The sequence below is a fragment of the Microtus oregoni genome, unplaced genomic scaffold, assembly GCF_018167655.1.
Source record: "Microtus oregoni isolate MIOR12 unplaced genomic scaffold, Mior012 000002F_ref0000024, whole genome shotgun sequence".
Taxonomy (NCBI): Eukaryota; Metazoa; Chordata; class Mammalia; order Rodentia; family Cricetidae; genus Microtus; species Microtus oregoni.
Window position 1 is genome coordinate 87,997,694 of NW_024543061.1, and position 25,852 is coordinate 88,023,545.

At 49.6% G+C, this 25,852-nt stretch overlaps 1 protein-coding gene across 2 annotated transcripts in view; it reads right to left on the minus strand.

Moving 5' to 3' along the window:
- Tmtc1 (transmembrane O-mannosyltransferase targeting cadherins 1) overlaps window positions 1-25,852 on the minus strand; it is a 207,368-nt gene that overhangs the window by 5,856 nt on the left and 175,660 nt on the right. For both annotated transcript variants that reach the window (XM_041644123.1, XM_041644129.1), the window contains exons 13-19: window positions 23,434-23,542; window positions 10,891-10,993; window positions 8,915-9,050; window positions 8,353-8,497; window positions 7,314-7,451; window positions 6,027-6,149; window positions 5,515-5,592 (exon numbers count right to left, since the gene is read on the minus strand). In XM_041644123.1, coding sequence (XP_041500057.1) covers window positions 5,515-5,592; window positions 6,027-6,149; window positions 7,314-7,451; window positions 8,353-8,497; window positions 8,915-9,050; window positions 10,891-10,993; window positions 23,434-23,542 — 832 coding nt within the window. The remainder of the gene's footprint in view (window positions 1-5,514; window positions 5,593-6,026; window positions 6,150-7,313; window positions 7,452-8,352; window positions 8,498-8,914; window positions 9,051-10,890; window positions 10,994-23,433; window positions 23,543-25,852) is intronic.

Here is a 25,852-nt window from a genome sequence, read left to right on the forward strand (position 1 = left end):
CAGCTAGACACTCGCGGCAGGAGGGAAGAAGGAAGGTGACCTCTGACCTGTTGAGCACACCTGTTCCCACTTCTGTCAACTCTCATCTGCTCAATAATACATGTGCCTGGGCTCAGACGGTCACAGACTACTGGTCACAGTCAGTAGCTTTTCCTAGTCCCTGTTCTACAGCCTGGCGTACATCTTCCCCCCTGTTCTACAGCCTGACATACATCTCCCCCCCCCCCGTTCTACAGCCTGACGTACATCTCCCCCCCACCCCATTCTACAGCCTGACGTACATCTCCCCCCCACCCCATTCTACAGCCTGACGTACATCCACCCTCCCCCGTTCTACAGCCTGACGTACATCTTCCTCCTCTGCTGCGGCCTTGCTGAGTCCTGCAGAGCCCTAAGACCCAGACTGTTACAGAGCTTCCGCTGCTGTGTCCTCTGCTCACAAGGTCTGGGAAGCTCACGAGACTCGCGGGACTCCCCCGTCTCTGAGGCTACACAAACAGCGAAGAGTTTCTGGAGGTTGAGGAGGGAGACTCAGGTGGCTGAGGCTTGTGAAAGTTGGGCAAATAGCTCTGGAGACACAGCTGAGATGGGCGTCAGTGATGCAGGTGTTTCTGAGTCACACACACTCCTGGACTTAAGACTCTTTCCTTGGTCTGCCCTATTTGGGGCATAGATGTTTACACCGACCCCAGGAAGCTGTACAAATTCTTCCCATTCTAAAACAACGAATTGACTTTCCATCATCCTCAGCTGCAGCTCCTATGTGGGTGGACACCAGAGGTGTTCTAACTTTCAATCACTATTTAAAACAACACCTCGAGCTAGCAGCTAATGTTTACCAAGGTGTAAGTATCTTCCTACATGTGTATATGTGTGTGAAGAGCTGGATGCTGCCTGACAGGTGAGACCTCAGCAGGCTCTAGAGTGGCCCACTTTCTGGTTCTCATGGTGGTTCTGTGTGCAGCTGGTGTAAGAGGGTGTGGAATGCTGACAATGAAGGAGGAGCTGTACACTGAGAAGCCAGCGCCGGCTGGGTAGGAGACAGTTATATCTGACAGTCAATGCTGATGAAAAACGCCAAACTGACTTGGAACAAGGAGCCCAGTTCTGCTGCATTACGGCTTTGTTAACTCTGGCATTCTCCTCTGAGCCTCTGATTTCTGTTAAGCCTGGTGTACATCTGGGCACTTGAATGCTTATGGACCCAAGAGCTCGCAAGATACTCCACAAAGCGGGCCCTCAAGCTACTCTGAATTCAGGCCTCATCCTTAACCTTAGTATTGTCTCAGATCACTGGGTTTCCACCTTTTTGCACAAAATCTAGTTTTTCCTTTCTCCCCCAAATTGTTCTTTTCTTGATTAAACTGTTAACCCCGTTGTTTTTAAAAGTTATATCCCTTAAGTCAATGACTCTAATTCTGCTATGTAGGAACTAGAATGATCTGATTTCCAGAACTGAATTTTAGTTAATTAAGACTAAAATCCACCAGCCCTACCAGAAACACTGCCAATGCCCAGTTGCCGTGGCCAGTCCCTGCTCCTTGCACAGTGAAGACACAGAGCATGCTCAGCATCCCAGAGAGTTCACTAGACAACAACATTCTGAGAAGCACGGACAGCCACCATGAAACCGTGCTGAAATTACTTTGGGATATGGCTTGGATGATGGTCTCCTAATGGAGCTTGAAATTCTATCTTATGTAAAAGTTCAAGGAACATACCAGAGAGAGAAAGAGAACATCCCTCACCCCCAAATGCAGAATGTTCTGACACTTCTGAACAGACAAGATAGCGTAAGTAGAGGATTCTGTCGCTGACCTCGTGGAATGGCCTACCTGTCAAACCGCAGGCACGCTAAAAATATCCTGTACGCTGACAGCAGGGACTTCACATAAGGGCGGACTTGAGAGGTGGAGGGAATTCTGCAGTTGGGCGCGCCTGTCCACACCTGAGGCACTTTGGGTCACAGCGCTGACCTTAGACACCTTGTGTGATTGTGTCCTCTCTGCCTAGGATGGCCACAGCCTTCAGTGTCTTTCCCCCATCTCCTATGCCACCTCCTTGCAAAGCCCCACCCTTCACCTCCATAATCCTAGGAGGCCCCCACTCCCCAGGGCCAGAATGGGTGACACTGTGACCAACACTCCTTGCAGAAGATGCAGGAAGTTCAGGATTGTTCCTGCACGTCCACAGTGATAACCCTGGACTGTTCTGGTGGTGCCAGAAAGACCACAGCCAAGCTGTGCCCACCACATACATTTATATCAGATCACATTATTCAAATATACCCACAGAATTGCTCAGCGGTGAGTGTGGGAGTTTCCTATTGCTCAGGCTAATCCACGATACCTGCTGTGGCAAAGCCTCATTGTTTCAAATAAATATCAATTACGTTTGAAAACAATATACTCAATAGATCTTTCTTCAGTCTCCAGAGCTCTGTCCTGTGAATATACAGCCCTGAGTTCAGATACATAATAATTATGCTATTTTCTCTTTTGAATGCTCTTGGGTATATCCTTTCTACTTCTTCAGATTAACAACTGAACTTTAATTTTTGGTATATTCCATCTGAGAAAGTTATACATTATTTTAAAAAAACTACTAAATATATAATTTAAATTTAGAATGTTGCACTAATCTCCAGAAAGGCCACTCTGTTTCCCAGCTAGGTGTTGCTAACATTCCATGGTACTGCTCGGACCAGAGCGTGGGTCTGTGACTGAGCTACAATAACATCCTTAGATTCCGCACCATGAGGTGTATGTTGTCTGGCTGTCTGCATAGCCCAGCCATGAGTCCCTTTCCCTCCCGAGTCTTTCTAAGAGTGGGCCGAAGGAAAACACTGGCCGGCCTCTTGGAAATCCTCACCACTCCAGTGTCAGTGTGAGAGAAGCCTGGGCAAGTTAGCTCAACAAGTCAGACCATGCTGTCTCTGTGAAAAGTTCTCCAAGGACAGAGCTGACTCAGCATAAAAGCTGGAGTTTCTGGGAGTCTCTTCTAGGGCCTGAGCTTCCACCACCTCCTCTCACCTCCTCTGAGCAGCCAGGCACCCGACTCACCCTTCCAAACCTGCCAGGCACCCTCAGCCTCGGACCTCTGTGTGTGCTCTGTGTGTGTCCACATGACCTCTGCGTGTGCTCTGTGTGTGTCCACATGACCTCTGCGTGTGCTCTGTGTGTCCACATGACATCTGCGTGTGTTCTGTGTGCCCGCATGACGGGACCCCTCAGATCCCTGCACTCTACATGACCTCTGCGTGTGCTCTGTGTGTCCACATGACCTCTGTGTGTGCTCTGTGTGCCCGCATGACGGGACCCCTCAGATCCCTGCACTCTACATGACCTCTGCGTGTGCTCTGTGTGTCCACATGACATCTGTGTGTGCTCTGTGTGTCCGCATGACGGGACCCTCAGATCCCTGCACTCTACATGACCTCTGCGTGTGCTGTGTGTGTCCACATGACCTCTGCGTGTGCTCTGTGTGTCCACATGACATCTGCGTGTGCTCTGTGTGTCCGCATGATGGGACCCTCAGATCCCTGCACTCTACATGACCTCTGTGTGTGCTCTGTGTGTCCACATGACCTCTGCGTGTGCTCTGTGTGTCCACATGACCTCTGCGTGTGCTCTGTGTGTCCGCATGACGGGACCCTCAGATCCCTGCACTCTACATGACCTCTGCGTGTGCTCTGTGTCCGCATGACGGGACCCCTCAGATCCCTACACTCTACATGACCTCTGTGTGTGCTCTGTGTGTGTCTGCATGACGGGACCCTCAGATCCCTGCACTCTACATGACCTCTGTGTGTGCTCTGTGTCTGCATGACAGGACCCCTCAGATCCTTGCACTCTACATGACCTCTGCGTGTGCTCTGTGTGTCCACATGACCTCTGTGTGTGCTCTGTGTGTGTCCACATGACGGGACCCCTCAGATCCTTGCACTCTACATGACCTCTGCGTGTGCTCTGTGTGTGTCCACATGACCTCTGCGTGTGCTCTGTGTCTGCATGACGGGACCCCTCAGATCCCTGCACGCTACAGGAGCTGCTCTCACAGCCCCATTAGTTCCCTCTCTCCTTTCCCTTTCCTCTTCATATGCACTTCACAATCTGATATGTTTTAGGCATTTATAATAATACACATGTGTGTACTACAGGTGTGCATATTGCCTGACAGCCCGGACTAGAACACAGGCTCTGTCTTGTCTGATCACTCTCACACGCCCAGTGTCTAGACATGCACCTGGCATACAGGACGCGTGCTCTGCAGAGAGGTCCGGAAGATGAACGCGTACATGCATGAAGGAATCATGGCACATCTTTGACTTTATTGGCTATAAACAACACCCCACCCAGGGTCACTTTTCAGTCATTTTTGGCAGAAAGACTTACCCAAAGTTAGCTTTAGGGGGTGGGGACCAAAGCAGACAAGTATGTTTTCTACTAAAAGGTTAGGGAATAAAAATGTTTTCAACATGGAGAATAAAGGGGCAGGAGAGATGGCTCAGCAGTGAAGAGTGGATGGTGTTCTTAGAGAAGACCCACATCCCGTTCTCAGCACCCATGCTGGGCATTGTACAAGGTCCATAACGCCAGCTCTAGGGGACCTACCAACACCCCCTTCTGGCCTCGGAGAGCATTGCACTAATGTGTATAAACTCACACCCAGATAAACACATAATGGAAAACAGGAAATAGTAAAGCGGAGCTGACAAGTTCCACAGGTCTCTGTGTCAGTGCACACAGATCTCAGCCACTGCTTGATAACTGATGTGGGATTCCCCTCTGTATGCTGCCCATATGCTTTATTACCATTGGTTAATAAGGAAGCTGTTTTGGCCTATGGCAGGGCAGAATATAGCCAGGTGGGAACACACACACACACACACACACACACACACACACACACACAGAGAGAGAGAGAGAGAGAGAGAGAGAGAGAGAAAGAGAGAGAAGGCAGAGTGGAGCAGACGCCATGTAGCTGCCGAAGGAGTAACATGCTGTACCGGTAAGTCACAGCCTCATGGCAATACACAGATTAATAGAAATCGGTTAATTTAAGATGCAAGAGCTAACTAGGAATATGCCTAAGCTATTGGCTAAGCAGCATTGTAATTAATATAGTTTCTGTGTGATTATCAGGTCTGGGTGGCTGGGAAAGAAGGGGCCGTCTCAAATTTACTAATGAATTTCCTGCCTGGCTTTACTCTATTAAGTCATTGGCTGAAACAGCTTTATTCATCAACCAATAAAAGCAGCACATATACAGAAGGACCTCCCACATCAGATAACCCTTCTTCCCACATCTGATGTTCCTCACCATCAGCAGGATCATAGAGTTAGATTTATAAACCTTTAAATGGGTCTGTGATTATTCACTATGCGGAGAACACAGCGCTTCTGCATTTGATTTTCAGAATCCTATGATTTAAGTCTCCAAATGCTTACAAGGAAAGGATGGACCATGGCTTCTGAACCACGGTGGGATGAGGACAGTGGGCGGTGCTCCTACCTGGATGTGCCGGATGCCTCCCATGTTCATCCACGCCTGTGCCTGGTCAGGATCCAAGGTTACGGCAGCTTCATAGCTCTGAGCAGAGAGGGTAAGCTTCATGTTAAGACACACAACACATCTAAGGTGCCACAGAACTGTGCCAGCGGCTGCCACATGGAGACCCCGATCGCTAAGGGCCACTCAGGAGGTGGCAAGTTTAGTCTGTCATGGTTGTAGAGCTGATGGTTCTTAAGTGGAGGGGCTGCAAACCCTCAATGTCTACAGCTTACTGCCTAGACTCTCTCTGCAAACCCTCAGTGTCTAGAGCTTACCGCCTAGACTCTCTCTGCAAACCCTCGGTGACTACAGCTTACTGCTGAGACTCTCTCTGCAAACCCTTAGTGATGGCAGCTTACTGCTGAGACTCTCTCTGCAAACCCTTAGTGACGGCAGCTTACTGCCTAGACTCCCTCATCAACTGTGGGATTCATTTAAACCTGCACATTTCATGACACTTTGGTTTGTCTTACCTCAAAAGCCTCGTCCAGAAGGCTCTGCTCTCTCAGCTGGTTCCCTTTTGTGAAGAAAAGTTCAGATATGACTTTCGGGTCCCTGGGCTTCAGCTGAAGAGCTCCGTCTATGGCCTCGAGTGCCTGCAGCAGCAGGAAGTGTAGGAACCCTAAGTTAGAGTGGCGTTACCCCCCACCCTGGCGCACAGCCTTCGACACATAAAAACACTTTCTACACTCTCATTTTCTCACTGGAATGAATGACCCCAGAAAGACCACCCTCTTATGCCTTGGGCTCCCTATTCATAGATGAGCAAGAATGTAATGTCCTGATCACTTTACAAAAAGGTTGCACAGTTGCAGTGAGGTTTGCCTTGGTCACATGTCATGTGGACTGCTGGCCCTTGGTGTCTGCCCCACCTCTGCACAAAGACATTGCTTGGAAGCACAATTCTGCCTTTCCATTAAAACTCCAAAGTTTATCCTAGATAGGACTAAACCCCATGGCTTTCCCCTATGTGTGTGTGGAGAGGAGGGTGTGTGCCTGGTCATGTTGGCATCTTGAAATGCGTGCTCTACCCTCTCCCCCAACCTTTGTGCCTCAGACCCACCCGTGTCTGCTGTCACAGGGTCTTTGTGCTGCTCCTCAGCTGCCCATTTTGTTTGCTGACCTCTTCCTCTCCTCACCCTCCCCTCATACTTTGCCATGTGCTGATTCTCAGTGGGATGCTTGGTTTCCCTCTTTCTCAACTCACCAATACATCTGTCTTGACCAATCTCTGTCTCTCTAAGTAAGCTCCCTTAGGACCAGGGCAGTATTTTTCCCATTCTCCCTTATGCCTGGAGTCTACCACAGTGTCTGGCACTTTGCAGGTGTTTAACAAATATTTTCTTGAACAGGTTATGAATTGAATGATTATGTGATTTTCAACATGCAGATAAAGAGTAACAGTCTGACAGTTCTGCCTCCTAGGTCTGTCCTGAGGATTGCATCAAACAGCAGACCTTGGAGAACCAGAGGGCATGCAGGGGCTGGGCATGCAGGGGTTGGGTATGTAGGGGTTGGATATGCAGGGGCTGGGTCTGTAGGTGTTGGATACGCAGGGGCTGGGTATATATGGGCTGGGTATGCAGGGGATAGGCATGCAGGGTCTGGGTATGTAGGGATTGGGCATGCAGGGGCTGGGTATGTAGGGGTTGGGCATGCAGGGGCTGGGCATATAAAGGCTGGATATGCAGGGTCTGGGTATGCAGGGGCATTTCCACTTGCTTTGGCAGCTGAGAGTTTGGGGGAGAGAGCTTCCTTACCTTCTCATGCTGCTCCTGCTTGCTGTAAATCGCCGACAGGAGGCGGTAGCATTCCAGGCATCTGGGTTCCTCCGACACTATGCGACTGGTCATCCTTTCAGCTTCCTGGGTCTGACCCATCACTGCTAAAACCTGTGCCTGCAAAACCAGAGGGCACAGGGCTTAGAAGACACTGGTCACCCCTCAGCAGATGAAGCAACTTCTCTGAGCTATCCAGAGAGAGGATATCCAAGACATCCCTAACCCCAACACAAAGCATTTTAGAGAGAGCTGAGTGCCACAGCAGAGAGTTCAGCACCTGGCTGTAGACTCCTACATGCATTTGGGTGCCACTGAGATCCACCAAATGGCTTGTGACCCTTCAGGCTTTCTCCGTATAATAGCCCTGGAACTAGCTCTCGTAGACCAGGCTGGCTTTGAACTCACAAAGATCCACCTGTCTCTGCCTCCCAAGTGCTGGGATTACAGGTGTGCGCCACCACCGCCCAGCTGGTTTGTGACCCCTAAAAAAGTTGACAGGACATGCCAAGAGGTAGCTCCCTGCCATCCTGACAGAACACAGTGTTCATAAAAAGATGACAAATCTGACTTAAGAAGGAAGCGTGAAGTTCCAAACACTGAAATTGAAATGCAGGAGGTGTTAACTATGCTGAATTTGACCACCACACTGCAATCATATGAGTCGATATGCTCATATGTAGGCATCACGTAGGAAGCAAGTTAGAGACAAAGGGGGAGGTATCTACAACAAACTGTCACGCCAGCAAAGACACACCATGTACTAATAACCATGCAGACACGTCTGAACATGTACACACCTCTCTGATCACACTCATACAGGAAGGAAATAACAAACAAGTGCACTCAAGTGCCAAAAATAGTGGGTCAAGTACTCTCGACAGTTTTATTCCTCATGTGATGAGCAGTCACACTTCCGCCCTAGAACAACGTCTTCCCTTCACTTCCGAGGCTCGGCAGTGCCGGCTCTTGGTTTGCAAGCTGCACTTACACCTGGGCCACTTCCTCTCCCTCTACTCACCAGGGCCAGGCGGAGATCCCTCTGGGAAGGCTGGAGAGAGACCGCTTCCCGGTACACTTCCAACGCCTCCTTGTGTCGGCCCGTGTTGTAATAGAGTGCTCCCAAAGGTGACAGGACCTCAGCCGTGTGGGCCACCTGCAGGGCACTGCAGGGAAGAAGACACACAGATGCTTCTCTGGTGGACTGCACTTAGGCAGAGGCAGGACTGTCCGGTTAGATGCTTGCTTGAACTTACTCAAGGTTATACTGTATCCCGGGTGAAGGCCTCCAGCGACCACCAACCTGGCAACCACACCAGCACTGACGGCTGACTTGAAGCGGCAGCCTTCCGCCTGTTTCTAGCATTGAGACGGCTGTTTCACCCCAGCCCTGAGCAGTGTGACCTCCCTAGTGGGGAACTCTTCTGAACACATCACTACACTGTCGCGCTGCTATTCTGGGAGCGAGAGTCTGTCACCTGAACTGTCATCACGTGCTACCATTCTGAAAGCCTGTCTGTCCCAGTAACTAAGAAACTACTGACGACTCCAAGAGGCTGGGAAGGCAGGGAGGAGGGACCTACCGTTTGTACCACTCCTCAGCCACGCTGTTCTCGCCCAAGGACCTGTAGAGTCGGCCCAGGTTCACCACGGCCACATGATGGCTTGGGTTGAGCTGGATGGCCTGCTGGTAGTGAGCCACAGCCTTCTCTGGAGAGCCTGCAGTGGGGTGGGGCGGGACGAGAGCAGACCACAGGGGTGAGGGGAGTGGCTCCCAGTCTCCCTCCGGACGTATGCCATTCTTTCTGGGCATGACAGCATCATACAGCCAGGGATGCGGTTTGTGATCAGCTTGGTTTTTGGCCTCTTATGCTTTCACTGCCTAACCTTGGCCCGTCACTGTTCATCAACACTTCCCATGAAATGAATAACAATTCGGCACTGATTCTGTTTGAGACAGGCTGTCTGTTTGTTTGTTTAGCTCAGGCCGGCCTGGAAATCACTGTGTAGCCCAGGCTGCCCTTGAACTCGTGGAAATCCCACAGCTTCGGTGGAAGTGTTGTGATGATTGGCAGGAGCCACCACAACTGGTTGTGGTTATGTAGTTGAGACATTGGTGCTTTTCATTACACACAAAATAGAACGGACCACTGCAGAAAGAACACAGGTCTCAGTAATTTCTAAAGGCTGTCTCAAGTCACAGGACAAGAGAGGGTGACAGTGCTCAATTGGAAACCCGTAAATCACACAGTTTATTCAATGCGTGTGTGTGTGCGGTGCACACACTCTCGTGTGCATGTGTTCACAGGATGTCAGAGTGAGATCCTGTGAAAATGAGTTTTTCTCCTACCATGGAGGTCCCAGGAACCAATGTCAGGTGGTCAGGCTTAGAGGCAGTACCCTTACCCACTGGCCCATCTTGTTGGCCTCAATGGTATGCACTTAATGTGATTGTAAACACAGTGGCTATGTCACCTCGCATTCGTCCCGTCTGTATGTTAAAACCCCTCTGCTCACACGGCCTCCACAGTGTTCAGGATCCTATTGCCTTGCCCCTTGGGATTTAACAGGTACTTTTTAAAACCACCAAAACAAAACCATCGCTTTATAGACGTAGATGCTAAAGTGCAAAGACCTTAAGAGACTTGGTAACAATCCCAGGGCAAGGGAGACAAAAGCCAGAGGGAAAACCAAATCTCCCTGGTCCGAGAAGGGTCCCTAGAGAAGCTTCCTAGAAACTAAACAAAGTGACTGAATCTCAGAACAGTCTAAAGTGTAACTGACCGGACCCACAGGGCTACACATTAATCTTTCCCACACACTCTCTCTGAACACAGGTTTATCTAGGACCACGTCAGAGGGGCCTCAGTGGCTTGTCAGAGTTCTTCTCAGAGGGGACTTTTATATGGGACTACTTGTTGAATTTAAAGGACAAGCTTTAGTTCAGGCGGGTGCTCCTCCGCTCCTCCTCTGATGATGTGTTATCATCTAATGATCCAACAGGGGGCGCCAAACAACAATTTATATGCAAAAATAGCTTGCTTTCCCTAGCTGATCCAAATTTAAGCTTACGGTTTATCGAACAGGAAAGCTTCACACGTCCTAGAAAATGAAAATCCACTCAAGTGTTCAATATTGGAAAATAATAATCAGACTGAGTTCTCCTGCAGGGCAGACTGTCGTTGGGTCAACAGGAAATGGAATCTGCGCCCAGTCCCACCTGTGCCACAGGGGACCACGGTGTCGATGCCTAGGATGCATTTCTGGAATGTACACAGAGGAAACAATTCCAAAGGCTTAACCAAGCCGGTTACAGACACCAGCCACCATTTGCTGGAGGCCGGTGTGGAGGCACGCTCTGCACTGAGGAGTGGGGTGGCACCCCTGATGTACAGCCCTGTGGATGCGGTGGTAAGAAAAGCAAGGCCACTTCCTGCCCCGGGGAGTTTTCTTATAAACAGGATTCTGAGACGAACTTGGAGATTTAGGAAAATGTCAGCCCCACAGAGCCACTGATACGAGAGAGAAGGGAGTCTCAGCAGACTGGTGTCTCACTCACCAGAGTCAACTAAGAAAACCGCATAGTTGTTGTGCAGATCTGAGCTGTCTGGGCAGTTCTTTATTCCAGCCTGGTAGACGTCCTCTGCTTCCTTAAATCTTGCCTTTAGCAGAGAACAAAGAAAAACAAAGCTTTATAAAATAAACAGTATAGTTAAGATTGGGAGTGAGCTGGGGAAGGAGAAAATGCTTACTGAGCCTTGATTATACACCAGGGACCAAGAAAAATACCACGAGCTTTGCCTGAATCCAAGTCAACACTAAGGGCGTACAAGCACGGGTATGCTTAGTTCCTCTGGTGTGAACGCACTGATACAAATACATAGCATTTGGATGGATCCAGACCTGTATGTGGAAAAGGTCTGAGCATGAATTTTTGAATGAGGCTCCTTCTTCACCCTGGTGGCTCTAATGTAAATGTTGAATATCGGTGTGGGTGTCGAGGCATGGAGAGGTGGCTGCTGGGCTTGAAGGTAGAGCTAGAGGGTTGACAGCTGCCTCTGACAGAACAGCCCTCTTCTTTCTTACTGCCAGCTAAGACTTGCCGGGGGAGTTCTCTCTCTCTCTCTCTCTCTCTCTCTCTCTCTCTCTCTCTCTCCCTCTCTCAGTGTGTGTGTGTGTGTGTGTGTGTGTGAGAGAGAGAGAGAGAGAGAGAGAGAGAGAGAGAGAGAGAGAGAGAATGTGTGTGAGAGTGTGTGTGTGTGTGTGAGAGAGAGAGGAGTTTGTGTGTGTGTGTGAGAGAGAGACAGTGTGTGTGTGTGTCTGTGTGTGTGTATGTGTGTGTGTGTGTGTGTGTGTGAGAGAGAGAGAGAGAGAGAGAGAGAGAGAGAGAGCCCTACTTGCTCTGTAGTTCAGGTTGACCTAGCCTCATAGCCCAGGCAATCGCCACAAGCCTCCTGCCTCAACCTCCTGAGTGCTGGGATCAGGGGTAGGTTTTCAGGTGGGTGATGGGAGAGACAGCTCAGCAGTTAAGAGCACTGGCTGCTCTTCCTGAGGAACCAGATTCAATTCCCAGCACTCACAAGGCAGCTCACACCTGTCTGTGACTCCAGTTCTAGGGGATCTGACACCCTCACACAGTCATGAGCACAGGCAAAAACCAATGCACATAAAAGCATTTTAAAATATGGATGTCCAATAGTAAAAAGACTTGGTTTATAAGCAAAATAAAGATGTGCGTTCTGAATTGGCCCTCAAAGGGACTGTCGTCCCCCCCCCCCCCCCCCCCCCGCGGCACACGCCATGCCAATTACCACACCTCCAATGTGCTGTACTCTACCTACCCCCCTTCTCTGTGTACCTTAATATATTTTAATTATTTACAGTTTAATAACTTTTTTGTTTTCCAAGAAAGGGTTTCTCTGTAGTTTTAGAGCCTGACCAGGAACTCGCTCTGTAGACCATGCTAACAATTTCCTTTCCTAGTGCTGCTGTTAAAGTCAGGTCAAAGACACTGACCCAGTACAAAGCACTTTGCAACTTTTCCTTAAGATGCTAAAAGTTTGCCACGAGTTATCATGGCTTCCATTGGCAGTGTGAAGACGGACATCTCAGCCTGTAAGTGAAGGTGTGTGGGGTGGTCGTCTTCCACGCTGCCCAGTAAGCCGAGAGACTGAGATCTGGGCTGGCAGGGACCCCATGGGCTCTTCATCTCGGGTGGAACTACCAGTGCTGTCTGTCTGACCCCAGTGATTTCAGCACCATGGGGAGGGGAGGAGTTTACAGGTGACAAGCGCTATGTATTGAATCAGAGATCCACAGGGCAGCCAAGGGAGATGCGCGCTTCTTGAAAGCCTTCTTCAGCTGCCAAGTTCAGCAAATGTCAAAGTCAGAGAAGTTAAAGATGAATGAAAAATCTCAAAACAGACACTTTGATCTTAGTAAGTCTGAAGGAAAGCTTTGGAAGACACTGTCTGCTGAGGAGCTGACGTGTGTGTGTGTGTGTGTGTGTGTGTGTGTGTGTACAGAAAGAGTGTACACTACACCAGATTCCAATTAGAAAGTACCGCAGGGCACTTGCTCATTTGTTCACGGTGTATCAAGGGTGCAGCTGCTTCAGGGAGTAAGCCACATGCATCAGGAATCGTTCCCTGGGACCTGTGAAAGGGCTCAGTGGGTAAAGGTGTCTGCTGCAAACCTGACGACGTGAGTTCAATCCCCAGGACCTACACAGTACAAGAACTGACTCCCTCAAGTTGTTCTCCAGTCTCCACACCTACATGGTGGTGCACACACGCACGTGTGCATACACACACGTACACACGTGCACACACACACACACACTTTTATACATATAAAGAATTGGGTTTTTATCTACAACGTTCTGTCATGGGCAGGAGGAGGAGCTTATAAGGATCCTCCCTTCTTGAGGCGCTACAGGCAGATAACAGTTATGGGGAAGGAAGACCCTTGTTCCTCTGAGGCATAGCTTATTCCAAACAATAAACTATAACGTAAACAATGCATTTATATAAAAATACCTTCCAAAGCAAAAGAAGATATGGTAGTGGCATTAATTAGGATATTTATTAGATTATTTTGACTGTGGGCATACTGGGGACAGAATTAAGAGCCTCGCACATTCTAGTTGCTGGCCATATTAGATTGAATCTTTTTCGATCTCCTTCATGTCTGACCCAGGGGAAGATACTGGATGCTCACACCTGCTGTGTGATGTGTTTTTTCTGTGGTTTCTGTTATTGGTAGTTGAAGTGTGGAGAAAGTGTGACTGACGAGCTGGAAAGGGGAAAAGAGACCATCATTGTAACAACCTTTTCTGAACCGTGGGTGTATCATGTGACCACAAGAACTACTGCCGGTTCACTAAAGTATGAGGGTGAAAGGCAAGTTACTCTTTCGTATCTGTAGGAACACTGCATAGACCACCGCAGACCCGGGGAGGGGGCTCCCTAACAGTACCAGAGTTGGGGACTCAGAGGACAGTCCACAGCAAGGTGTATTTAATAGGAGGTGCACAGCGGGTTGTTCTGACAGTAGGAGAAGTTCTCTGACAGAGCCACAGGTTGGGTCCCATCCAGAAATGTGTTTGTCCTAACCATTTAGCAAGGCAGTGACTGTTCACTGGTACAGCCCTGGGAAGCTGGGGATGTATGTCTGTAACAGCCCTGGGAAGCAGGGGACTCATGGACTGGACACCCTGGGAAGCTGGGGACTGTAAGTCTGGCAGCTCTAGAAGTAGAGACCTGGAGGCTAAGGGATGACAGGTCTGACAGCCTGTGGCTTCCTAATCTCCTGCTAAGGAACTCCTCAAGATACAGCAGCTCCGGAGACATCAGAGGGTTCTGCCTCTTATTCCCACCACTGTTACTTTCTTTACAAAACAGTAAGCAATCAACTCAAGTGATCCCAGGCTTTTCTGAGAAACACTATATCAATATTGGATGTCTCTCTTTCCTTCACACCCAACTGAAATGAATCAACAGGTTTGGTGTTCTTCCGCCCTGAGGAAATGCTGGCATTTTCTAATGCTGCGGGTCTCTGTCTCCCAGGCGAGTGTGAGCAATGCGTGTGTGATAACTGAGCAAAAGAGGAACAGCCACTTCAAAGAGGACAGCCAGGACTGGAAAATAGCAGTGAAGAGGATGTGGTCATTGGGGGGGGGGGAATGGCAGAGTATATGTGATAGAGAGGGACGGAAGGGGTGCAGGGGTTGAAGTGCTGAACTGTGTGGAAGCAGGGGAATAAGGTAAGGGGGTCTGAGTGGGTTAACCAAAGGAAGAGATTGTGAGACAGCCTTCTGGAAACCCACTAGTAGGCAAAATAATATATATATATATATATATATATATATATATATATATATATATATTTAAAAGTTCAAATGGAGATACCATGCATGAGTGGACAACACAGTTCCCAAAAAAATTATGGTAAAAATCATGAGATGCCCCCCTAAGAGTTAGCTGGTAGCCCCACCCCTAACTGAGGAACAATTGTTGGCTGCAGCTCCTGCGGGAAGGAGAATCATTCTTTTATGTGGGTTGTCCATGATCCAATGAATCATCCTCCACCGCCACCCCGCAAAGACAGTGAGATCTGAACACAGCTTCCACCTCCTCTGCGCTGGGATTGTTTAAGGAAAAGGAAGTGGGAATGGGAGAGAGATGTTAGGGGAAACTGTGGCAGAGAGGAGAAAATAGGGATGAAATTGATCATATTACATTGTATACATATATGAAATTCTCAGATAAATTGACACACACACGGAAAGAGCTTAAGAGCATGCCTCTACAGGAGTACCCAGGGGACCAGAAAAGAGGAGACCATGTGTGTGGGTCCCAGCTTCTCCGGCCATTTTGCTCCAGCCTCTACTCTTGCAGATGTAAGATCCACACACGGTCTACTTCTGGTCAGAAAGGTTTCCCTCCTCAGCTTCCCGCATGAGCGTATAGCACTGGCCACACCTCAGCCACACCAGCTCAAGTCCCCATAACATCCCCGTTGGTGCCCAGTGCTGTCCACACTTGCTGCAGAATTTCTTATTCCCTGTTTCAAAGTTCCCTTTCCATGATAGGTTCCAGGAAGGCAAGACACGGGACTTGCTACTTGAGGGATCTGTGGTGTTGGCTTGGATTTGCATGCATTCACCATGAGCTAAATGATTTAATCAATGCATTCTTACACTAGGGTCCACTCCAAGTTGACTTTGCTGTGAGTGTTGAGTGTGACTGATCCAATTCATGACAGCATTGCAGGAGACAGACCGAGTCTATCCTCTAGAAAACTCACATTTTAGGTCTCAATATTCTTGCACTCTGATATTAAATGAAATCACAACCCCAAATACATGAAAGGAAAATATTTTATAGATGTTTCCTATTGAGGTTTTCAGTAGACTATAACCCCAAGGCTAGTTTTAATTTGCAGTGGTATTATAAACTTAATTTCATTTCCTTTACAGCAGATATAAAGCCACGTTTTGTTCTGTGATAAGAACTAGGTAGCTGCAAGTTCCTATGGGCTCAGGAACTCAGTCTCGGAGGGAGATCTGGGGGAAAGTCGGGCAGAAGCCGGGCTACTGCTACCCCACAACTTTCCCCTTCTGTTGCGTGGTACACAGAGGGGCGTTCACCTTCTCCAGAGCATCTAACATCTCAGAGATGAGCATCCAGTGCTTTCCTTCAGGTTCTGTGTTCTCTCTGGAGCCTGACGCCCACAGATTAGGCTGACTGGCCATTGAGCCTCAGGGATCATCCTGTTTCCTCCTCCCCAGCGCTGGGATTATAAACACAATCCACCATGCCCCGCTGTTGTTTACATAGGTTCTAGAGATCAGACTCTGGTCCTCAGGCCTGTTCTACAAGCACTTGACTGACTGAAATGTCCTCCTAGCCCTAAGATCCTCCCCACCCCCACAATACCGTTCTTTACTACTCACTCTGAAAAATCACTTGCTCAGTAGATGGCTTCATTTGCTTGAAGTCCAAAGTCCTTTCCTATCCCAGGTTTCTGCCCACCCATCCTGTACATGTGGGATTTTCATTTACATGCTCCATGTGATTACAGGCACGAGCTACCACACCTAGTTTAAAATACTGTTTTTTAAAAAGCTATCAGAAAGAAAAAGTTTGCTGTTATAAAAAAAGAGGAAAAGAAAGGAAGAATGAATGAAGGAAGGAAGGAAGGAAGGAAGGAAGGAAGGAGAACCCAGATGACCAACACCTGGTGCCTTAGTATGTAAACTTCAGCACATTATTTTAACTAGTAAATAGGCATTAAATTGTAGGTGGCTCAGCAGGTAAAGGACCCTGCTGCCAAGCCTGATGACCTAGTGAGTTCGGTCCTCAGCACCCATGAGATGGAAGGAGAGCACAGACTCCCTAGGGTTGCCATCTGACCTCCACAAACATACCATGACACATGTGTGCATCCATATAAATACACAGAATAATATATATCGTTATTCATAAGCTAACGCAAGGGAAAAGAACCCACTCCGAACACACATCAACCTGTGTGAGCACAAATGTATCTAAGAACCCTGACTAAAGCAGGATGTCATTGTTTCTAGATATCCCACTGGGCAAGGGACACACGTCATTCCTCTGATGCCAGTACATGCATACGTTCCTTGTGTAGGAAGGGAAGAGGCTGATTTTCTGCCCAAGTTTGCTTTTCTCCGGCTTCTCCATGGCTAATAGTGGCTGGGAGTGATCTCCCTGTCCTGGAAGAACCAAGCTAGGGTTCTGTGTTTGTCTTTTCTGGAGGGGCCGTGCTGGGGTTCTGTGTGTCTGTCCTGGAAGAACCCAGCTAGGGTTCTGTGTGTCTATCCTGGAGAGGCCCTGCTGGGGTTCTGTGTGTCTGCCCTGGAGGGGCCCTGCCAGGGTTCTGTGTGTCTGTCCTGGAGGGGCCCTGCCGGGGTTCTGTGTGTCTGTCCTGGAGGGGCCCTGCTGGGGTTCTGTGTGTCTGCCCTGGAGGGGCCCTGCCAGGGTTCTGTGTGTCTGTCCTTGAGAGGCCCTGCTGGGGTTCTGTGTGTCTGTCCTGGAGGGGCCCTGCCGGGGTTCTGTGTGTCTGTCCTGGAGGGGCCCTGCTGGGGTTCTGTCTCTATTCTGGAGAGGCTCTGCTAGAGTTCTGTGTGTCTGTCCTGAAGGTGTCCTGCTGGGGTTCTGTGTGTCTGTCCTGGAGGTGTCCTGCTGGGGTTCTGTGTGTCTGTCCTGGAGGTGTCCTGCTGGGGTTCTGTGTGTCTGTCCTGGAGGTGTCCTGCTGGGGTTCTGTGTGTCTGTCCTGAAGGTGTCCTGCTGGGGTTCTGTGTGTCTGTCCTGGAGGTGTCCTGCTGGGGTTCTGTGTGTCTGTCCCGGAGGGGCCCTACCAGGGTTCTGTGTGTCTGTCCTGGAGGGGCCCTGCTGGGGTTCTGTGTGTCTGTCCCGGAGGGGGCCTGCCAGGGTTCTGTGTGTCTGTCCTAGAGGGGGCCTGCCAGGGTTCTGTGTGTCTGTCCTGGAAGGGCCCTGCTGGGGTTCTGTGTGTCTGTCCCGGAGGGGGCCTGCCTGGGTTCTGTGTGTCTGTCCTAGAGGGGGCCTGCCAGGGTTCTGTGTGTCTGTCCCGGAGGGGGCCTGCCAGGGTTCTGTGTGTCTGTCCCGGAGGGGCCCTGCTGGGGTTCTGTGTGTCTGTCCTGGAGGGGCCCTGCTGGGGTTCTGTGTGTCTGTCCTGGAGGGGCCCTGCTGGGGTTCTGTGTGTCTGTCCTGAAGGTGTCCTGCTGGGGTTCTGTGTGTCTGTCCCGGAGGGGCCCTACCAGGGTTCTGTGTGTCTGTCCCGGAGGGGCCCTACCAGGGTTCTGTGTGTCTGTCCTGGAGGGGGCCTGCCAGGGTTCTGTGTGTCTGTCCTGGAGGGGCCCTGCTGGGGTTCTGTGTGTCTGTCCTGGAGGGGCCCTACCGGGGTTCTGTGTGTCTGTCCCAGAGAGGCCCTACCAGGGTTCTGTGTGTCTGTCCCGGAGGGGCCCTACCAGGGTTCTGTGTGTCTGTCCTGGAAGGGGCCCTACCAGGGTTCTGTGTGTCTGTCCCGGAGGGGCCCTGCCGGGGTTCTGTGTGTCTGTCCTGGAGGGGCCCTACCAGGGTTCTGTGTGTCTGTCCCAGAGAGGCCCTGCTGGGGTTCTGTGTGTCTGTCCTGGAGGGGCCCTACCAGGGTTCTGTGTGTCTGTCCCGGAGGGGCCCTACCAGGGTTCTGTGTGTCTGTCCTGGAGGGGCCCTACCAGGGTTCTGTGTGTCTGTCCTGGAGGGGCCTTGCCAGGGTTCTCTGTGTCTGTCCTGGAGGGGCCCTGCTGGGGTTCTGTGTGTCTGTCCTAGAGGGGCCCTGCTGGGGTTCTGTGTGTCTGTCCTGGAAGGGGCCTGCTGGGGTTCTGTGTGTCTGTCCCAGAGAGGCCCTGCTGGGGTTCTGTGTCTCTGAGATTCTCAGGCTTCTGTTCCCAAATACTTGGACAAAAGCCAGAGCCACTGTCCCCATCGCCGTACAGTTTTTCTTTTAAGACATAAACAAATAACTGAACGTTACTCTTCCTAAATGTTTGCACTGAAGAAGCCAGCTGGAAAGGTGACTGGTACTTTAAATGGCAGAAAGGACAGGGCTAAAAATGCTAGAAAATCGGAAATTACAGGCAGAGACAAAAAACTTAGGTGGGAACAAACCATTTCGTGTAACTTGAAAGCCATTTTGTGTGACTTGAGTTACGATGCCTGAGCTTGCCAGGAGGCAGCTCTGCCAAAGCTAGGCCTCAGAAGCAAGCCCAGGCAGCTCAGACGGGTGCTTAGCCCAGGGCAGGCCTTGATACACTAACCAAGTGACCCATGGTGATGTTGATGCTAGTGAACCAGCCCCAAGCTGTGAGCCCCGAAAGCCAACGAATACAAAAGTTGTCACTTTAGAAATGGTCTCTAGGGTTGCACTCCCTTTCTCTGAGAGTTGGTTTCTCTAGTCCACCAGCAAGCAGCCTTAAGGCTCTGTGCACGCCCTTGTCCTGGTGATCCCTGAACGTCTGGACTTCCGTTGGGCACACACAGGGCCACTAGTCAGTCCCAGCTGCTGGTCTATGCTCTCAAGGAATTCCTCGACCGTCACCAGTGCTGTCCTCCCAGCCTACCACAGCCGGAAGACTTCATTGCAGACGCGGGCAGAGAGCCTTAGGCTTCCAAAGTGTCCTTACCAGAGAGGAGTCCCCAGTGGAACCCTATTATTATAACAGTATAAGGAATGCTGGTGTGAATAAACCAAGCATATTCGACAGACAAATCTTGCACGGACACCCTAGTTGCCCAGTGCCTTACAGTCCACACAGGCTGTGCTCTTGGCAAACTAGAAATTAAATGTGAGTTCTTTCACGCAGCTTCTGGAATCTGGCCTGCACACGGGAGATTTTATTCAGTCGTCATTTTTTTTAGCGTGACCTTGGTCCACAGTTAGCATGAGCAAGGGCTGTGTGTGTGACAGATGATAGCCCTGCTCTGGGGGAGGTGAAGTGTCACATGTGTGTGCAAGCTGACCAAAGTGTAAGAACATTGCTTCCATATTTCTGGGTGTTTGAAAGGCTAGGATGCTGTTAACAGTGGGGTCACTAGGAAAGGATGCTTCAAAGAATGTCAGGTTTGGGTTCTGACCTCCTGTTCACGCACTGTATATCAGAAACCACGTTTCTTCCTGAAAGGCTTGGAGAAGGGAGGGGCCCTGAGTTCCGCCTTACAGCTGTCTGGTCTCTTTGAAGTTAAAACCAATGGCCCTAGGGTAGAAGAACCCTTCAGATTTTTCTGTGAGATTCTCAGAGCCCAAAGCAGTTCACCTACTCCTAGCCCCCAGAGTGGGAAGAGCACTTGTCTGTCAGACAGGATGATGGTCTCCTGCAGAACCTCTTTTCCTTCACAGCTGCTGAGCTCTGACGGTGGAATGGGATGGCTTTGCTCATCAGCAAGACACATTTCCACAGAAAACAGCTCCGTCAGGAAATCATTTCAGATATCCCATCCAACACTCTCGAAATTCAGCTAAGGAAAAAGTATATATATATTTTTAACTAATCTTTTTTTAGATTTATTTATTTTTATGTGCATTGGTGTTTTGTCTGCACGTATGTGTATGCCAGGGTACCCGATCCCCTAGAACTGGAGTTACAGACAGTTGTGAGCTGCCACGTGGGTGCTGGGAAGGAAACCCGGGTCTTTTAAAAGAGCATCCAGTGCTCTTAACCACTGCACCATCACGCCAGCCCTGAGGTAGTATCTGTAACTGAACTGAGTCCATCATCCATCAATTTAGAAAGGGAGTACAGTTGAAACTTTGGGATGCCTACTAGGGCCCATGTGCTGGAATTACAGGTAGGAATAATGCCTGCTTCACTTTTTGTGCAGGGTCTGAGGATCTGAACTCCAGACTTCACGCTTCCTCAGCAAATACTTTGCCCACTCATCCATCTCCCTGGCCCACATGATTTAAATTTTATCCCAGGATACTAACCCAAGAAATGAAATAAATGATGAATTTGTATTCTGATGTCATGGCTCAAGGGTGAAACTTCCCTTACGGGTCATTTGGGTCCCAGCTGGTGCTCCTGGTCCTCTGACAGTATCTCTAGGTAGAGGAAGTGGGACTATGGAAGCAAGCCTTGAAGTTTATAGCCGGGCCCACTTCCTGTCTGCTTCCCGAACCGCTGAGATGTGAGCTAGCAGACGTCAAATATCCCCCGCACCACAGAACCGCTCATCGCCACGCCCCTCTTTCTCTCCACAACAGGCTGCACCCTCAAGCTGTGAGCACCCCCTCCTCTCTGAGCTGCATTTGTTGGCGGTATCTGTTCGCAGCAACAGGAAAGGGGATGAACACAGAGATCTCTGGAAGGTAAAACTCACCACCAGACGGGGAAGCGGAGGAAGTTTGGGCAGGGACTGGAAACTGTACGGTTCTGGAAGCAAGGACGGTCCTGAGCATGGTGAACTGGCAAGAGTCTCAGTCCACCGAGGACTCCCAGACAGCAGGCTTGGCTGTCACTTGCAGATGCAAAACCTGATGTTCTTAACGTTGTGGTGTCTTCCTTATGGGCAATGCAAAGTCTGCTACCTGCCTGGGGAGCTGGGAGAGCCAATCTGAGCTGGAAACTATTAGCACAACCTCCACTCACGCCTCATTGTGGCGTAATGAAATCAAGGCAGGAACATGAGCATAATATGAATTGAGAAAAAAAACAACAAACGTAGAAGTAAGAACAGCACAGAAGAGGCAGCTAACACCGTCCAGATGGCTGTCAGTCGAGGAGAAACAGGAGTGGAGACAGAATTGGCCTTTCCAGAAAATAGAAAATCTGCATGCGCCAGATTAAAGACAAAATAAAAACTAAATGTAATTTAGGAGAAACATATATAGGTTTTCCAATACTGAAACATGGCTCTCTTACCCCCAGGGCCCCATACAGACACACTGAATGGCATAAGGGATGATGGCCACAGCCTCATGGCGGACAATCTGGGGTCACTACGGACAGCGCCCCAAGACTGCTTCTCAGACTAGTCCTCAGACAGGGCAGATCGACTCACTGAAGCATGATTCAGCGACAGCAGTGTGATCCCGAGCCCAAAACGGGCTCTGGCGTGGGCACTGCACACTCTCCAGGTTTATTTATTTACTCACCAATCTGGAGTCTGCCGACTGTGTGCAGCCGGGCAGCTGGGAGAAAACCGTAAGGGACGATAACTGTCCTTACAGAGGCGGACATTCTGGAGGTAGGCGGGAGACCACTAGCACATAAAGCTGTGTTACATGGTATAACATTGTAAGGAATGGAAAATGCAGGACAAGGTGATGGAAGAAATGGCAGAGAGTGGGGAGAGGGTCATCACAGAAGACCTCGAGGTACTGTGTGGGCAGAAACCGGCATGGCAGGAGGACGGAAACGGATCTGTGTCACAGATGTGTGGTGGTTGAGGAAAATGCCTGCGCAGGGAGGGGGCTTGGCATGCCTAGGTCACAGGCAGAGGCAAGGTGTGTGTCTCTAAAAGATGAAGGAGCCAGGGTGAAGTGCAAAGACGTGGTGCTGAGGGATGCAGGCAATCTTTGCTCTAGAAAACCCTCCAGTGTCTTCATGGATGTAAGCTGGAAGCTGTCCAGGACTGAACGCGTACGTCATCTGCCCCCACTGGCTTTCTGTCTACAGCCTGTCGGTGCTGATGAGAACACAGGGACCCCTTCTACCTGCAGAGCCAACAAACCTGAGATCAAACACCCAGAGGAGGGGCAGGGAGAGGATTAGCTGTATACGCTTAGGAACCCAGGTTTGAATCCCTGGCACACACATGGACACTGGTCTATAACCCCAGTGATTCAGGTAAAAACAGGTAGATCCTCAGAGTGCATTGGCCGGCCAGTGTACTCAAAAGAGTAAACTTCAGGGGCAGCGAGAGGCCCTGTCTTAAAGGAATAAAGGAGAGGGGCAACATAGGAAGGTACTGGATAGCCTCTCTGAACCGGTACACACACACACACTACACACACTCTCAGAAAATATCATGTCTGTACTGGAGTTTCTTGTCTTTGGTTCCTAATCAACACGGTGTAGCAGCTATGTGCATAGCTGGTGTATACTGTACTAAGCTGAGTAATTAAAAATGTGCACAAGAGTTATCCACCCCCAATGCCATTTTATATGAGACCCAGAGGGCCACAGGTTTCTTCCGTGTCTGAGGAAGGTTCTGGGAATGGCTGTATTAAAGCGCAGAAACCAAGTTTATAATTTCTGCCGCTTGAATATTCATAGACTATTCTAATTTTGGTGCTCGCTGGAACTTTTGAAATGTTTAAAATGTAAATTGTACCCTTAGTAACTGATGTGTGGGATCAAGTCATTTCTTTTATGTAGGCCAGGTGACTGCAACCAGGGAGCTCAGTCTGATCCTTACGCAGAGAGAAAGCTTGAGACGGACGTAAGAGCCACTGTTTGACTGCAGCTACCAATTATTAGTTACGCTATTTCTATAAAAGTCTGTGATAATATTGGCCGATGTGCTTGACAGTACTAATTGGAGAAACATGTGTGAAATTAAATGGAAACAGTTACCTGCTCAGCCAGGAGGGAAGCCAGGCTGGAGTAGGCATCGGCGAAATCCGGCCCATACTTGATGGACTCCTTCAGCAGCACGATGGCTTCTTCTGTCTTCTCCTGGGACCTGCAGGCGACAGGGAGAAGGACAGCTCTCATTAGCTTTGCTTTGCTTAGGGTTCGTTTAGCCAAGACTAGGTGGCTAGCTCTGAATTTGGCTGTATCAGTGCATATGCGTTACGCCAGGCTGTGCTGAGGCCTAACAGTGTCCTCTTGTGTCTGAATTCTCACTGGAAGGCAATGTGAGGACTCCAGCTTCCTGCTGCTGTGGTTTGGACGTGTGGTGCCTCTGCAGGCTCATCTATCTCAACAACACTTGGTCCCCAGCTTGTGGCAGATGCTGTTATGGAAGGTTGGGGTATTGGAACCTAACTTGGAGGCTGGGAATGGGGAACGTTGATCACTGGGGGGGGGGGGGGGGGGGGAGGGGCTTGAGGTTTTACAGACCAGACCTATTCCCTGTCCATTTTACTGCTCCTCGACCATGAACACAATGCCACCTCACACTCCTTAGGCCGTGCCCTCCCCCACCAAGATGGGCTGTATACGCTATCTACCTGTTACAACTAGGAACCCAAAGCATCCCTTCCTCTCTTACATTCTTGCTTGTCAGGGATTCAGCCTGAGTGACAGGAAGACTAATGAGCGAACACACTTGCTCTGCGGTGTTGGGGAGTTCTAGCCAAGGGTTTGGGAGTCTGTTAACAAGAAACACTTGACCTCAGGTCAGCACCTGGGGACGTCACCTGTCGGCTTGGAACCGGGTAGAATGTGAAGATGGTCTGTGTCATTTCTAACAGCACCGCCATCTGAAATCCTTTTTAAAGAATATTTTTATATGCTTATAAATGTATATCTCTGTGTGTAGACCCATGTGCAGTTATCTACAAAGCCCAGAAGAGGGCACTGGATGCCCTGCAGCTGTTATTACATAGGTGCTGGGCACTCAGATCCTCTGTAAGAGCAACCAGTATATTGAGCTACTAAGTTTCACAAGCTGAATTCACTTTTGTTTTTGAGGATCTTAGCATAGAATCTTTATTTATTTATTTTTTATTTGAGATTTTTTTAAATTAAATTTTTTCATTTATTTTATATACCAACCAGTTTCCCCTCTCTCCTTTCCTCCAGTTCCCTCTCCCCAATCTCCCACCTACCCTGGCCCCATCCATTCCACCTCCATTCAGAAAGGGGCAGGCCTCCCATGGGAGTCAACAAAGCATGGCATATCAAGTTGAGAAGGACCAAGCTCCTCCCCCTTCATCAAGCAGGGCAAGGCATCGCAACATGGGGAGTGGGTTCCCATAAGCCAGCTATGCACCACCACAACAGACCACTACACACCCATGACCCACACGCAGAGGGCCTAGGCTGGTCCTGTGCAGTCTCTGTAGTTGTCAGTCCAGAGTCCGGGAGCTACAAGCTGAATTCTTTTTTTTTTTTTTTTTTTTTTTTTTGGTTTTTCGAGACAGGGTTTCTCTGTGGCTTTGGAGCCTGTCCTGGAACTAGCTCTGTAGACCAGGCTGGTCTCGAACTCACAGAGATCCGCCTGCTCTGCCTCCCGAGTGCTGGGATTAAAGGCGTGCGCCACCACCGCCCGGCTTTGGAATTATTTTATAGCAAGCACTATAGTACATATAGCAAGCTGAATTCTTAATGTCGGCTACCGGCCCAGGACGAGCCAGGCCAAAACATCCATCTATGGTTTCTATCGAAGGAAGAAAATGTCACATACGATTTATGAAATTAGAAAACTGGCAAAGGGTTGTCAATGTGCTGCTGTGTCCCCGTCCCCACTCCAAACTCTGCTTTTGTTATTCAGTCTTTTCCGGGACTTGAAGTCTGGCAGTCTGCAAGTCCTGTCCTTGGCTGAAGGGCCCCTCTCCTGTTGGTTTGGTCCATGGATCTCTCTGACTCTGAACCCAAAACATTCAGTCTTCGGCAGTAATAATTTTGCTACTGAAACAACTTCCACAGACACTGATCTTAAATACCAGATATCATAAATGTAATAAATTCAGTGTAATATGAAGGATGGAATCTCTGGAACCACAGACCATCTATGGCCTCAAGGATCAAGGCCGAGTCCTGAGGTGCACCTTTTCCCATGGGGACCAACACAGGGTATGGTATGTGTTTCACAACTGGACTCAGTAATAACCGTGCACTGGGCACGCTCATGAGTTCTCCCGGCAGCCCCACTATGATAGATATGACGCTCGCCTTTCTAATACAGGGACTCACACGCAGGAGGGCCAATGGCTCTAGTCATGCTGACATCCTCTCCCAAACACTTCATCTTCTTTGGGATGAGATCTAACTCTGTGTGCTAGGCCAGGCTTGAGATCCCTGAGGACAAATTCCCACATAGGACCAG